At 53.4% G+C, this 16536-nt stretch overlaps 1 protein-coding gene across 1 annotated transcript in view; it reads right to left on the bottom strand.

Annotated features, from left to right (window-relative positions):
- MAPKAPK2 (MAPK activated protein kinase 2) overlaps positions 1–16227 on the bottom strand; it is a 47481-nt gene extending 31254 nt beyond the window's left edge. The window contains exon 1 of the mRNA XM_059875644.1: positions 15909–16227. Coding sequence (XP_059731627.1) covers positions 15909–16214 — 306 coding nt within the window. The 5' untranslated portion in view covers positions 16215–16227. The remainder of the gene's footprint in view (positions 1–15908) is intronic.
- Positions 16228–16536: the final 309 nt, after the last annotated feature.

The following is a 16536-nucleotide window of genomic DNA, read 5'->3' as shown; positions in this document are numbered from 1 at the left end:
AGCCAGCTTGCCTGAACACCATATTTAGGAGTTTAAGTGTCACAATGCAGGCAAGCGGAGGCCACGGGAGGTCTCTAAACAGACATAACTGTGGTCGTATCTGGCTAGATGGCTGTCCCTGAATGCCTCTAAAGAAAACCGGATCAGTGGCCTCAGAAAGCAGGTGTGAACCCTGCAGAGAAACACGGAGCAGGATGGGCACTGGGGGATGACCGGGTTGATGGCCCTTAGGACCCTCCACCATCAGGGTCCCCCGAGACGAGCACCTCTCCACGATCTCTCAGCGAGGCCTGACGATCGGCAGGATCCCGGGAATGATGTCTCGGCCTGCATCTCTCGGGAGCCCTCGCAGGTCGGGTACTCTGACACCCGGCCGTGGCGAGGGGGTGGCAGACACAGCCGCGCACAGGTGTCTGCAGAAGGCCAGGTGGGGACGGGCTGCTGCACTCCGTGAGGCTCTGGGAAACGCCACTAGCACCAAGGGGTAATGCACCTTCAGGGAACCAAACTGACGTGATCAGCATAAAACTTTAAAAACATAAAACCAGAACACGTTTTGAAGAGTAAGGTTTTCTTCAAAAGAGGTAAGCTCCCCATCACTGGAGGAATTTAAGAAGAGGTTCCACAGGATGCCAAACAGAGATATTGATCACAGACAAAAACACACATTCCTGAACACCACCCCACAATCTTGGACTCAGTAAAATACACAGAGTGGGGCCCAGGAATCTGTATTTTCAAATGTTACCCACACAGGTGATTTTGACAATCGACCTGGTTGGGAGCCACTGAGCTAGACGACCATTTTGTGGGGCTGCTGCTGCTGCTAAGTCGCTTCAGTCGTGTCCGACTGTGCGACCCCATAGACGGAAGCCCACCAGGCTCCCCCGTCCCTGGGATTCTCCAGGCAAGAACACTGGAGAGGTTGCCATTTCCTTCTCCAATGCGTGAAAGTGAAAAGTGAAAGTGAAGTTGCTCAGTCGCGTCCGACTCTTAGCGACCCCATGGACTGCAGCCCACCAGGCTTCGCCATCCATGGGATTTTCCAGGCAAGAGAACTAGAGTGGGGTGCCACTGCCTTCTCCATTTTGTGGGGAGGCAGTCCTGAACAAGACAAACAAAAGCTGCCTTTCTAAAGATCACCTTCTCTACTCTTGCTCCTGGACCGCAAAACCTCTCCTCGTATTCTTACACAAACTCCCTCCCAGCTCTGCTAAATCTTTGCCAGGGTGCAGAACAACGGCCTCAGAGTCTGGCGCTGTGTGAGAGCCTTCTGCAACGATGGAATGTTCTCTACCTGCACTGCCCCACACGGCAGCCACTAGTTCTATGTGACTCGAGCACTTGCCATGTGGCTGCTGCTGCGGCATGGAGAAACTAATTTTTAACTTTATTCAAGTATTTAAATTTAAACAGTCACATGTGGCTAGTGGCTACTGGACCAGCAGTACAACTAGCTGTGAAAAAGGGCTTATGCATTCACTCTGAGATCCACACAAATCAGCAAATTCTGACTCCTTCCACTACCACCTCTTGGAGGTCAGCTCCAGCCCGAAGAGACTGACCTGTGATGGGGAGATACAATTCAGAGAAAACGGCAGGAAAGGAGGAGCTCCGTGTCAGCTGCACCGCAGACAACAGGTACAAAGAACAAAAAGCCTGAACAGCAATCCTCACCCCACAGGGCTGTGCCCTTCTCTGCCCAAGACAGCAATTAACACTAGCAGCCATCACTCCATCCAAGACATCGGAGCCTATCGCCCAGTGCAAGCCCCCAGCTCCCCCAGAGCAAGAGGACCTCGGTCTCAAGGATGACCTGGAACAGCCCTCAGCTGTCCGAAGCTGGAGTCTCAAAGCTGATTTGTACTGGAACTTTTGGGCTATGCTGGAGTATAAATATCCTGTAGTATATCTCTGGAATATACTACAGGGATACAGGATAGTATATTTGGAGTATAGATATTGGGTATCTATACACATGCTCAGTCACGTCCAACTCTTTGCGACCCCATAGACTGTGGCATTCTCCAGGCCAGAATACTGGAGTGGGTAGCCTTTCCCTTCTCCAGGGGATCTTCCCAACCCAGGGATCAAACCCAGGTCTCTCACTTTACAGGCGGATTCTTTACCAGCTGAGCCAGAAGGAAAGCCCAAGAATACTGGACTGGGAAGCCTATCAGTTCTCCAGCAGATCTTCCTGACCCAGCAATTGAACCGGGGTCTCCTGCATTGCAGGCAGATGCTTTCCCATCTGAGCGATCAGGGAAGCCCCACGGATATCCAAGGAAGAAGACATAAACCTCACCAAAAAAAAGTTACACTACTTTTCCAGAACTCAATCGTCGTCATCAGGAAAATGTATCATCCGCAGACTAAAAAAGACAACTGGATTCCTGCCCAAGTACAACTGCTGCTGCTTAATGACTAAGTTGAGTCCAACTCCTTGTGACCCCATGGTGTAGTCTGCCAGGCTCCTCTGTCCATAGGATTTCCCAGGTAAGAACACTGGAATGGATTGCCATTACCTTCTCCAGGGGATCTTCCTGACCCAGAGGTTGAACCTGCAACTTCGGCACTGGCGGGCAGATTCTTTATAAGTGAGCCACCTGGAAAGCCCCATCCAGGTGCAGCACAAAGGCCAGATTCAACCTGACCAAGGACTCCAGCTTCACATGTGTGGTCTTTCAGCTTGATTCTTGCTCCCACATTTGGGCCTCTTTCCCACCATCTGACTGGACATACACCCTATCAAAGCGGGTGGTTATCTGAGCCAAGAAATAGGTACCACCTCAACCTTCTGGGGCACCAAGTGAACAGAGACCAAAGCTGCAGTGAGAGAGGCCAGGTGGGTATCTGCAAACACCTGTTATATTTAAATAACTCTCAGTATGTGGAGAGGACGACGGACACGACACTCCCTCACGGCTCCCGCAGACCAACTTACTGTCTCCTCCTGGGAGAGGTACTTATCACACTTCAGCAACACAGGCCCTCGGAGAAGAGGGACGCCAGCAGGGATGGACGGAGGAGGCAGGATGGGAGAAAGACCACATACTAAAAAAGCACTGTGGGGGAAGGGAGAACCATCCAGCAAAGGCTAGATCTTTTTCTGAAGTTTACTGGAAGACTGGGTTTTTTTCCCCTTCTTGCTCTATAAAAAGAAAGAAAGAAAGGGAAAAAAAAATGTTGCAACTTCCTTTGTCACAGCACATGCTCAGGAAGAAGCAACCTAAGCCATTGCTTCACTTTCCCATCCGCACTAACGGCCCGTTCCATCCTGGGCCCGGACTTCCGCTCACCCAGCACCCGAGAGGCAGGAGGCAAGGCGGCCAGACCGAGGGCCCAGAGAGCCTCCCGGCACCCCAGTCCACCTGGAGGCCCCCACAGGAAGGACGCGACTCCGCGGGGAGGGGAGGAGCCCCGTGAAGGCCCAGAGGAGGACCCGCGGCCTCGGCTGCAGCCTGGCCAGCCCGTCCTCCCGGCTCCATGGATGGCCGGTCAGCATAATCCCAAGCGCTTCCGGTTACAGAAACAGCCCAGGAGACGTCTGCCAACGGAAGATGGGAGCCCCAGGGGAGTCCCGCAGCCTGGCTCTCGCCCTCCTGCTGCCCAACCGTCTGTGTGCAGTGGTCCGTGGGAGGGTCACAGGTGCGAGTCCGCACCAGGCAAAAGGGACCACACCCCCGACCCCTCTGTCCTGGAGGAGCCCATCCGAGTTTCTGTTTCCTTTGAGGCTCTGATTCTACCAGTTTCCCCAGAGTCTGCTACCTGAACCTCTTAATGGGTAAGACCTGGATCCAGCCACCTGGAGGCACTGCTTGTGTTGGAGAGCATCAAGAGGAAATGCCTGTGAACCGGCACAGTACAGACTGCGGGGTCAGGCTATTTGCGCTCCTTTATACACAAAGGTGTCCGCTCCTCCTCTAAACTCTAAGTTCCCAAAGGCAGGGCTCCCATCTGATCACTGTAGCAGTTTGCACACAACAAGCATTCCATAAATATTTGATGAAAAAACAAAGAGCTGAATCAACTAAGTACTGAATCACAGTGGAGTCAGGGAAGAACTATAGGAGAGGCAGTACTGGAGCCAGACAGGAAAGCCAGACGCGCCCAGCATTAGTAGCCTCAGGGCTCTACACTTTATTCCTTCTGCCTGCCTCTCCCCCAAATATTTCTAGGGCTCACTCACATGTCACTTTTGCAGTGAAGCCTTCTCTGAGCCCCTATTTGAAATTTCAACACCACACACACGTCCCCAGCATTCCAAGGTCTCCTCCCCTCCTTTATTTTCTCCTTTGTACCTACAGCCATCTGACAATCTGTATCATTTATCTGATTGTATTTTGTCTGTCTCCCCATGCTAGAATGCAAGCTCCACACAAGCAGGATTTTCTTTCTTTCTTCTTTTTTTTTTTTGATCTTTTTGGTACACTGGGGTATCCCTCAAGCCTGAAATAACACTTAGCACTTAGTAAGTGCTCAATAAGTAACTGCTAGGGACTGAATGATTCTGAACATATTTCCTCTCCCATAAAACAGGGACTTTTACTTTGCAATATTAAGGATTAACAAGAATGTAAGTGAAACACTTAATATAATGCCTGATACACAGTATCTGCTCGGTAAAGACTTGCTATTAATCTGGAAACCCTTCACAGTGTTGCTAAGCTTTGGACAGTGATCTGAAGGAGACAGAAGACAGAATATTGTTGTATGTATCACTCATTCTGCTGTTCTGATCTATCCTTAGGGAGATGGCAAGTCATCCTTGGCAGTGCTAATTTTCTCGAGTAGTAAATTGCTTTGGAACTCAGAGAGCTAGAAGGTACCCTGGGGCAAATTCCACTTAGAAAGGAAGGGGTCCAGTCTAAGTTGTTAGAAAAGAATCAACCCTCCTTATTCTAAACCCCTCTCTTCTCACATAGCAGAGGTATTAAAGGAGTCTAAACCCAAGAGGAAGACCCAGAGTGATCACCCCTCCAGGCTAATCCTGCCATCTGGGCCTCCTAATGGCCACTCAGCAGGGAAAACGGGAGGCAGGCACAGAGAGGATTCACATTTACAAACATTAGTTGAACGGCTGAATGAATAAAAATACTACAGCCCAGGAGGCATGAAAGAACACTGGCCTGCAGAAAGTGAGGGCAGAGAGGGTGGCTCCCAATCCCTGGAGCCCTGGAGCCCGGGCTGACCACCTCTTTCCCAGCAGAGGGCCGTCAGCAGCAGTGATGAAGAGGGCCCTTCAGCACAGGAGAGCCCTGGATTTATGAAGAAGAAGCTGAGTGAGGCCCCAACAGGTTCAAGAACTTGCTGAGACCCACACAGCCGGGTGGGTGCTTCAGAGGCCAGGCAGGTTCTTTTCCCCGGCCCGGAACTCACGGGTTCCCCGAGGTTCAAACCTCTAACCCCAGTCCCGGCATCATGCTGCTCAATGCTGGCCCTCTTGTAACATACTGGACGAGGCCAGGAGATGGGAAGACCACGTCAGACTGCATCCAGGTGTCTCTGTGTGTCTGGGGCTAACTCGAAGACGCCAAGAACTTTGAGATAGCTGGCAACCTCCACACCTGTCCCTCCCTCAGTTAAAGTTCTCCAAAGGGCAGGAAGGTCATCTCCACAGTGCAACACGAGACAGAGGAGCTCTGAAACAAGGAGGAGAGGCATCAAGGGAAACTGTGGTCAGGGCCCTTACAAGAAAGAGAACTCCGTTAGCAGAAACGCCAGGTGCCAGCTTGAGTCAGCAGACCCCAGTGGGTGAGGGGAAGACCTCCCAGAAGACTGTCCTGAATGGCCTTTTAGCAGACAGGAGGGAGACCAGGGAAAGACCCTTAGGGAGACCCTCACTAGAGCCCCAACTCATTCTCAGAATCCAGGCCAACCCTGTCCCTCACCCAGTCACCCCCTGGAACCCTGAGGATCACCACTCCCAATCCCTGGAGCCCTGGAGCCCGGGCTGACCACCTCTTTCCCAGCAGAGGGCCGTCGGCAGCAGTGATGAAGAACACCCTTCAGCACGGGAGAGTTACACTTGCGTAGGCGGCATCCACTGTTACTCAGTAATCACATCTTCGTGAAGCAGCTGGGTGTGATGCACAAGGCCAAAATACTCTGGAGTTTTTTTAATGATGGTATACAGTTACTACATAGAAATAAGAGGAGACGAAAATAACGGAGATGGAGGTCTTCACGGAATTTACCATAAGAGAGTCTCGGCGAGTGTGACAGGGAGGGATGGGAAGACCCGCTTCTGGCCTGAAAGGGGTCCCAAAGGAAGGAGCAGCGTGGGCACAGGGCGAAAGAGGCAGACCCAGACAAGGGCTGGGGCGAGGCGGGGGCCAGGACGACCCAGGACCAACGGGAGACACGCTGGATAAAGGAGCGGGGCTTAGAAAGCAGGGTCCCAGAGCACACAGTAGACATACGTCACTGGGGCTAAAGCACAACATATGTTCAGAAAAAAACAGACTGAGGTCAGATCTAAGAAGGATGTGGAAGCCTCTTGAGCCCTGCAGTCAAAACGAACCCACTGTTTAAGCTGGGAAGCGACATGATCAGAGCTGTGCTTCAGGCAAACTAATCCCCACGCTTGCCAAAGAACCCAGGGGGCAAGACTTCATTCCAACGCCCGCCCTCTAACTACACCTCAAACTCAATTTTATTTTCCTTTTAAATATCTAAAGCAAGGAAACCAAAAGTGCCCGTGAGAGCAGCAGAGCTGAGCACAGGTGAAGGGGCACTCACGGCCCCTCCTCCTCCCTGAGAGCACAGGTGACCAAGGGCCACGGCTGGGGGGGACACAGAAGCAGGAAGTCCTGAGCGTCCCACTGGCGTCCAGCGGGAGGGACACGGAGCTGCGGAGTGGCAGCAAGGGGAGGAACAAAACGATGCTTCTGTAAGCATGAGAGGTGACGCTACTCAGTCCGCTGTGGCCTCCAGCCTTCCTCAGACCTGGGTGCCTGTACGAAGCCAAGCACAGAAAAGCCAGACTGCAGCAAGCTCCAGAGCACGGGAACTCTTCCCCCATCCACCTGCATTCCTCGGATGCTCCGAGTTCCACACACGTGGCTTTAAGCGCCCTGGGCTCCCAGTCTTCCTCCCCCGCAACCCCCAACTCTTTGAACTCTGCAGAAATCAGACCAGACAAGCAATCTACAGATTCTTCAATCAGAAAGACCGCCCTCACCTAAGGCTCCCAGAAGCCTGCCTTTAAAATTCTTCCTCATCTTCCTCTAAGAATTACAGAAGCCAGGCCTGGAGGCCCAGGATCGGGGGAGGAGAGGGAAAGCACGGCTCCCCCAAGGACAGGGACTCCTGTCAGAGTTAAAAATAAACCCTTAGCAATCTACACCCAGCTCCTCCCCTCCAGAGGCCCGTGGGCCTTGGCAGAGAAATCCCTCCCTGGGGAGCAAACCAGGCCCCAGAGGACAGCCGGGAGCAGGTGGTCACGGAGCCGGGCTCGGGATGGGACTCCAGCTGCAGACGGAGGGTCCCCCAAGGCACCCCTTCTCCCAAATAAGCCCCCACACCAGAAAACAGACACAGAAGCCCCCTGTCTGGTGGGGTCAGCACCGACACCCTCCGAGGATTAGGAACAAGAGGAGGATGTTGAAGCCAACGAAAGGGACCACTCTGCCCAGTGTCCATCCGGCAACCAGGAATGCAAGCTGCCTAAGCCCATGTCCTCACGTGGTTATATGGTACCAGGGGCACCAGGACCACCTGGGGTACCAGGACCCACGGCAGCAGGAGAAGAGGCCACCTCAATGGGCCTCAAGGGTCGCAGATCACCAAGATCCCTGCCCCCCCTCCCCCCAGTCAGGAGGAAGAGGAGACCCAGCTCCCAGTGACATCCTGCAGGTGGCCCAGGGGGAGGCCGGGGGCCGTGCCTGACTCACGACAGAGGCTATTCTTGGAAGCCGAGGGGATGAGATCACACTGTGGATGCGGTAACCCGAAGCCCCGGACTGCTGAGCCCTGTGCAGGGGCAGGTAGCCACTCAGTCCCCCGGCAGCTGGGTAAGGGCCTGGCAGCCGCCCTGGGCTCCCCACTCAGCCCCACGCCCCCCACCCCCACCCCCAGGGAACGCCCCCCTGCAGGCAGGACTTGGAGGAAGGTGGAGCTGGAGGCCAGCACAGAGCGCCTCATGCCCCTCCCCAGAGCCCACGGAGCCTCCAGACACGCATCTCTACACCTGGAGGCCAGCACTCGCAGCTCGCTCTCAGCACAACCAGCCAGGCCGCCCACCAAGCTCGGGCTGAAAGAAGGGGCGAAGGGGGAGGGGGCGCCAGTGAGTGTGAGAAGCAGTGCGGCGGTGCAGCAGGAAGGCCTGGGCCGCTGTCGGGGCGACCCGTGACGGATGGGGCAGCAGGCCAGGTTTATTTCTAGTGTCTGAGACAAGAGGGGCTGAGTGACAGTTCTGGGCCCCGGTCGGGACGCCAGGTGACAAACATCCAGTGCAGGCTGGGAGCCTCATGACAACATAAAGAATCAAAATGACAGCAAAGTGGTCAACTCGATGACCTGCCTAGGTCGGGGGTGGGGATGTTGGGGGAAGCAGGGAGGAGCCCCTCGGGAACATGAAGGTGTAGGAGCTGGTGGGGGCGCGTCAAGAGGTCCCCTCCCAGGTCCCCGTACCTGGGACTAGAGAGATTTTGCTTTTGTTTCACATTCAAAAGAACCATCCCAGAGATAAGCCACACAGAGATGTTCCCATCATCTTCTCTGAGACAGGAAAGGCTTCTGCCTTTGGTCACCACTCCTCACCTCCCAGGCAGAGTGCTGCAAACATCCCTGAAGAGGAAGGTGCCCTTTCATATGACCCTTCTGGACAGCTCCGGTTCCGGGCGGAACACACACACAGCCTGGCTGGTCCTAGAAGGGAACATTGCTTCCGATAAAGGGTGACCTTGGGGCCACGTCCCAGCCTCTACTCCCTGCCAGATGGCACGCAAAGGTGTTTACCAGGTCAGAGAAGAGAGACCCTCGAGAACTCTACACTGCCAGAGGCTGAGCACAACTGTAGCCCCCTTTCCGCTGAGTCTTCTCTTCCTTCAACCAAATCTCCTGGCCTGGCACCGAGGACCCTGGTCCAAAGTTCAGGGCTGAAACCACTGCGGTATCTCTAAATGGGCCGGAAGAAGAGAAGAGAAAACACCTATCACCAGGCATTTCCCTCTCCTGTTGCTTCCTCAGTCCCGTCACATCCTCTAGCACCCAGTCCTATGGGTAAGGAGGAGTACCCAGGTGTACCTGGTATGTATCCTAACTTCCCATCAGCTCTGGGAATCAGTTCCCAATTCTCACTCAGAACAGCCCCAAACCCATACTATCACTTCAGGTGAATTAGAAGGTGGCACCCACTCGGATGGATGCAGACATACACCAAGGCAAAGCCTGACAACTGCAGGGCACAGCCGACCTCAGCGGCCGTGTCTGGCCCCAGAGCTTCGAATGGGAAGGAGGGTCAGATGGAGAGTTCCCGGCTCTACCCTAAGCCACACAACACTGGTTCTTCCAATTTCTAAGGAAGGAGAGGATTCACAGCCCACTGAGTTACAAAGCCCATCCTCTCCACTGAGGCTCTTGCTGGAACACAGACCAAGTCTTCACACGAGAGAAGCAACAGCTGGTCCGTGATGGTATTAATTAACTGGGCGGGAGCTGCCCTGGAACCCAGCAAGGAGCCTGTCAAAAGGGCATCCACGCTGGATGGTACTGCTGATGGTCAGACGTGGAGCACAGCAGCCAGCTCTCCTGCCTCTTGCCTCCAGCATGGCCCGCCTACCCCACACTCCTGTGCCAGGGGCCACCAGTAGCCTGACCCTTCGACATGTACACTGAGGCCTGGGAAGCTTAACTAACCTATTCAACGTCATGCAACTAGTTAGCAGGGCACCAATACTAAATCGATCTTTCTCTCTTTCTTTTCTTTCTAATCTAACACATAACCCATGGTAATACAGTCATCCCTAGCTATTTGTATCCATACATATCTTAAAACACAAAATATCAGTATTTCCCAAAAGACTAGAAAAGGTACAAAATCTGGTTTTGGTTTCGTATCTGGTACATATCAAGATGCTCAGCGGCACGACCTTATCTCCTTACCAGCGTCCCCATTTTGAAGCCGACTGATGAAGAAAGAGCTCAGTGACTGGTTAGTGGACACTGAGGTTGGCACTGCCAGGCCCACAGTCCCCACACTCGCTCCAGCAACCAAAACACCAAAGGAACCCAGACCCAGAGAAGGTCCCGGGGAACCGGGTCCCAAGACATGGCTCTGATGCTGACACCAGGTAAGATCTTGCATGTGTGGCTGAACCTTTCAGAACGGCCCAGCCTCTTCCTCGGTGAGGTGGAAAAGGTCAAGAAAGAGGAGCAGGGAGTGTCGTGAGCGCTAAGCTATGAATTGTGGGTCCCTTCAAGATGAGTCCCTGAGCCTTTCATCATGACCAAGAGTAGCTGAAGCCTCTTCAGACACGAAGAACAGCTCTGTCCAGGTCACAGCAGCTACGAGAAAGGTGCAGCACAGGGGAGAGGGGAAAGAAGAGACTCCACAGGACCCTGGAGAATACCTGAAGCAGAGGAGGAGCAGGCAGTCAAGTGTGAATCCTGTGCCACAGACATCAAACCACCAGGAGCTTCCTGCACCAGGGCACAGGAGGGCCACTTGGGAATCATGGAAGAACTCAGACGCAGATGCTGACACCTGACCTTCCTCCGGGCACAGAATCCAAATATCCCCAGGCTCTGTGGGCGGGGAGGGGGACTTCCCTCAGCCCCAGGACATCCAGGGATTTCGTTTACCTCCAGGGATTTAGTGCTCCTCCAGGCCTCTCCCAATAAAATCATCAATTGATGATGGCCAGCTCAGATTCCAAGCAACCAAAACATCTTAATCAGGAATACCAATACCTTCATCCCCTAAAAAGGAGCCCCTAAGGGCTTCCTTGGTGACTCAGTGGTAAAGAATCCACCTGCTAATACAGGAGACACGGGTTCCATCCCTGGTCCAGGGAAGATCCCACATGCCGTGAAGCAACTAAGCCCGTGGGCCACAACTACTGAGTCTATGCTCTAAAGCCCCTGCTCCACAGCAAGAGAGGCCACGATGAGAGTCCATGCATGTTAACTAGAGAGCAGCTCCCCACCCACCACAACCGGAGAAGAGCCCGTGCTCAGCAACAAAGAACCAGCCAAAAATAAACAAATAAATAAGGTTGTAAAAGTAAATAAAAGCCACAACCACGATACAAACTGAAAAAAAAAAAAAAAATCTGGTTGTATTCTAGTCCACCAGACATTAAATTGATTTTTCAAAAAGACGGGGGGAGCCCCTTAATTCCCAGACACCCATCAATATTTGGTCCTAAGGCTGCCTTTCTCCCCACTGCTGTCAGCCGCTGACACCACATGTTAGCTGGAGATTATTTTCAAGCTCTGTCAGAGCCCAGAACTCCTAAGTGAAAAGGAATCACGCGCTGGCCCAGCTCTGACCCTGCCTCAGTGGGCGTCAAGAGCCCTGCTGCAACAGGCAGGGCCCAAAGTAAGGCGCAGGGTCTCTGAACCCAGAAGCCAGACCTTCCCCCAAAAAACCACAGGCCCCAACCTCAGAAATTTGTAACTTTTCTTTATAACATCCTGTTAGTTTACTTCATGCTCCTCAAACACTTTAACATCCGCTTTTAACACAAAGATCCGTTAGGCTCCACGCTGAGCCCCCAGCCCTGCGTGCTCCTCACAGCACGACCCCTCCCCCGCTCCCCCACGACCACCATCCCCTCTCGAAGGCAGATGTGGGCATCCCCCAGGAACCAAGCAACACACTGTCCTCAGCACCTTCAGTCCTCACAGATACCCTCTTCCACGTTCCTCTACTTCCAACCACACAACTTAACCCCTAGACCAGCAAAGCCCAGTAGAATTTTCTACTAGCTCGAAAACGTTCCTCTCCACTGTTCAATGCAGTAGCCACTAGCCACATCTAGCTACTGACAGTTGACATGTGGCTAGCAGCTGGCTTTTAAATTTAACTCAGCTTAATTTAATTCATCAATTTTAACTAATTTTAATTTAATCAGCTCTGCATGGGCACCGCCTACCATAGTGGACAGTACAACCTTAGACTATATTTGCTAATTTCATAATTCCCCCTTCTCCAAAAGAGTTTCTGGACCTCCAAATTTTTAAGGCACCACAACGCACATGGTAGGATGTTCAGAGAACTGTTAACTACCTGTAATGATAGTGGAGATAAAAGAAGCTGGTCAGTCAGTGAACCTTTGCTCACCTTGTGATTCCATCCAGCAAACCCCCGTCTGGAACACTGCCCCTCACCCAGCTACACTAACTCTGCTTGCTCCCTGAAAGGCACACAGCAGAGGGTGCTGCCTGCGTGCGGGGATGAGGCAGCCCTGCTCTCTCTCTGACAGTGTCCAGACCAACCCTGAGAGGTTCTGATCAGCGACCCTTGGTATCAGCAGACACCAAGGAAGCCACATGGCCGCGACGCGAGTCACCTGGGGAGGGAGCCCTGGAGAAAGGGAAGAAGAAGGAACAGGACTTTGCTTCCTCTAATTCACACAATGGAAAGACAAACAGAGGTACGTTACAACATTCTATACTCTGTAAAGCAATAACATGCTTCACCAAATCAGAGTCACACAGCAGAGGAGGACAACGGGTGCTGGCTTTAATTAAATTTGTTCAGCTAATACCTAAGAGTCACCATGACACAATGAAGCAGGAAGCAGCAAGGAACAGGACCAATTCATGCACGAGTGGGTTGAGACTAAGTGTCCCTACCAAAGAAATAGTGAATAGAATTCTCATGTTCTTGCACACAAAAATAATAATAGTAAAACAAGATTTCTAGCAAACACTTCCTAAAAAGAGGAGGGGGTGGTTAAAAAAAGAAAGTTTGTTACTCCAGATCAAAACTTACTTACAGAGCTGCTGAGTTGGTTTATAACCTGCCCTTCCAACTTTAGGGATCAGTGCTGGGAGGTGACAAATCCCCACCCAGCAACCCCTGACCCAACAGTCAAGGAGGGGCCTGGAGTGAGCGCAGTTCCTGGGGCTTGAGGGGCTCTGGAGCAGCAACCAGTCCTGGGACCAAGCCCGCTGATGTCACAGCAGTTATCAAGTGGGAAGGAGTCAGACATCCTGGGTTCTGATCCTGATTCTGCCAACGGCATGGCTGTCTCACCTCAAGAAAGCCTTTGCTCTGCGCCTTGGTTTTCTCATCTGCAAAATGAGAGAGTCAGATGAGATGACCTCTACTGTCCTTCCAACTCTGAGTGAAGTATGAGTATGACTCAGACCTTAGCAAAAGTAGCCAGGAGAGACCATGAGGCAAGGTCACTGCACCAACCAAAAAGCATTTCAATGCTGCATCTCTCAGGTGGATGGAGAGAAATAGCAGGGTGGGTTGAGGCTATTTTTAAAAGCACTGATTACATTTAATAGGACTAAGAGGTCACCAGACCATAGACAGAGGAGCAGGCCATCACAGCAGCTGCCACCTCTCATCAAGTCTCAGGGCTGTGAGATAGCAGAGAACCCCGTCAGAGGCCCTGCAACTCTCTGCCCTAAACCCCAGGAATGGCCTCACACTCTACACAGAGCAGAGGCCTCCTCCCTTTCTCTTCAGGCACCTTTCTGATGAGGCAATCCCCACCACATCTTTCTCCCTCGCTTCATAATCAAAACACTCCTGGTTTTGAAAAATCATTTCACTACTCAGCACCTACGGTTAAGTTAGTCAAGATTCAAGATCTGGAAATCTCTTTGGTGTGTCTCTGGAACAGAACTGTTTGAAGCAGGCTTCCCCCACAGCTGTAATTATGTCTTACCAGCATTTGGACGTGGAAGCACTGTTGATACTGCTGTCAGTCTCTGAATGCCTCATCCCTCCTTTCTTCCTCTATTATTAAGTTTTTATACAAAGATGTGTGGGAAATCTACAATCTAACAGTTGAGTCAACTTGTGAGATCCGGGAGCAGGCTGCCTGTCAAAACACACTCTGACTTCAGTCGTCACCTGCTTCTAACCTGCGAAGGGCAAACTAGGAGTGTTATTTAAAATACTGCCAGATCTTCCCTTTCAAAATTATTTAAAGGGGAAAAAAATCCAAATCTCTCTATTAATTACAATAGAAATCTGAATTGCCACCCAAAAGCATTTTAGGGGGTAGTTTTGTATGTCTATCAAATAGAGTAAGGAGCAGAAGTTGAGAGCTTTTGTTATGAGTCTTTATACCATATTCCAGCTATCCAAGAAAATGAGCAGTCAGTATCCCCAAACTGCTGGTGGGTAAAGGCAGATGGCATCTCAGAGGGGACAGAAAACTCTCCTGGAAAGAACATCTGTCACTTCCTCAACGGTGCAGGTTAACTGTGGTCCAACTGTGTTCACTCAACTCCACTCCCCAAGGTCAGAGCCACGGTCAAACAACCACTCTCCTTCCCTGCCCCAGTTTTGAGTATGGAAAGAACAGCCTAAGGCACAAATATTAAAGGGTTCAGGATACTGATGCACTCCTTCTCCAAAAGTCCAAAGCAATAGCTTGTAGTAAAACCAAAGAAATCTGACAGTACTGAGGCTAGCTGAAGTTCTCCCTGGAAAGCAAGAACTGAAAGCAGCAAGAAAACAATCTTAGACGCCTGAAAATCTGTAAATCAAACATGTTTGCCTTCTACAATCCCAAGTTCCAGGGTTTTATTATATCTAATTATATATTCCAACAGTCCCACCCATGACACATATCTGAATTGTGTATGAATAGTTGAAACACAGCTAGCCATAGGGGTTGAGGGGGAAGAGAAAATATAACACAGGAAGTATTTTTCTCCTCCTCCAATCATTAAAGACACCTCAAGAGAAATAGGCATTATGTGTCACCTTTAGAGATGTGGTTTGATCTGAAACCCCGCTTAGGGGAAAACCTTTTTAGTGACCCTAGACACTTGCTCACACTGCACTGGGGACTCATCAGGCCTCCAAGTTCATTATTTTTAACTTCGAAGTAGATATTCCCACTGAAATCCCCTTTCTCCCCACACCAGGCTCCTTAAAAAAAATAATAAAAAGAGGTTGGCTTTTCCGAGCTCCAGGAAAACGCTCCCTCCTACTGTCCACCAATCGCCCAAGTCCAAGACTCAAGTGGCCATCTCCGATTTGTGGAATCAGCCCGGGTCCAAGCGTGGTTTTCCAGACCTAGTTTACAATGATCAATGGAACTAAGGAAACAGCAGACACCGCGCTGGAGCCTGCGGGCCTCCCATCTGGAGCCTCGCGGGCACCGAAGGTAGGAGGGGGCCAGCTCCCGGATCAAAACAATCCCTGCCCCCGCGCCCGGAATCTCCAGCCTTGCACCTCCCCGGCCGGCGCGCGCCCCGAGGCGGCACAGCCGCACTCACGAGGCCCAGGGAAGTGAAATCACACATTCCGGCTCCCAAATAAGGAGCGAGGCTAAATAAACCTCTTGAGATCCGACTTCTCCAAACCAACCCACCAACCAGCTCAATGAGTAATGGGCCTTTTGTGCCCGCGCAAAGAAGAGAGAGCCGGGAGGAGAGGACCAGGAACCACAAGCCCCCCGAAAACCGCTTCCTGAGACGGGGAAACGAGCCCAAGTGGTCCCCGAAGCCAACCGCGGCGACTCGGCCGGAAGGCGCTCAGACCCCAAACGCCCGAGTCTTCACGAGTCCCCAGGAGTCCCCGCAGGTGACCGGAAACCCGGCCCGCGCGGCCGCGACCCTCCCGCAGCGCCCGCAGCCCCCGCAGCGGCCACTGCTCAGCCGTCCGGACGCGGGTCCCGGGAGCGCGCCGGCACCGCCACGACGAGCTGCCCGGGAGTGAGGGGGCGCCGGCCCTGGGAGCCCTCCACCCGCCCCGCGCCACCTACTTTTAGGGCGAATTTCTCCTGTGTCCTCTTGCTGAAGATCTGCAGAACTTTGCCGTTGATGCCCAGCCCCAGGACCTGCGTGGTGACCTTGTAGTCGTCGATGATGGCGTTCTTCTTGATCTGCAGGCTCGACCTGACGTGGAACTGGGGGAACTGCGGCGGCGGCGGCTGCGCCGGGGCGGGGGGCGGCGGCGGACCGAGGCACAGCGCGGGCGGCGGGCCGGGGCACGGCGCGGGAGGCGGGCAGCACGGCGCGGCAGCCGCGGCGGCGGCGGGCGGGGGCGCGGCGCCCGCGCCGGACAGCATGGTGCCCGCGGGCGCGGGCGCGGCGGCCGGCCCCGCCTCCGGCTCCGGACGCGGGCCCCGCCGCCCCCCGCCCGGCCGCGAAGTTTGCTCCGGGGGGGAGCCGGCTTCCCCGCCCCGGCCCGGCTCCAGGCTCGGCGGGTCGCGCGGCTCCGTGGGTCCCCGCTGCGCGCCGCTGGCGCCCGCCGGCCCTGCTGCCTGCCTGCCGCCCTCCCCCCGGGGGCTGGGCGCTCGGCGGGACTCGGGGGACGGCGCGCGGGGCCCGGCCGGGGGGAAGCGGCCGCGCAACAGAGTACCCAGCCCGGGGGCCGGCGGCCGCGTCACA

The sequence above is a fragment of the Bos taurus genome, chromosome 16, assembly GCF_002263795.3.
Source record: "Bos taurus isolate L1 Dominette 01449 registration number 42190680 breed Hereford chromosome 16, ARS-UCD2.0, whole genome shotgun sequence".
NCBI lineage: Eukaryota > Metazoa > Chordata > Mammalia > Artiodactyla > Bovidae > Bos > Bos taurus.
The sequence above is the reverse complement of the archived record's forward strand: the minus strand, read 5'-3'. Positions and strand labels throughout refer to the sequence as shown.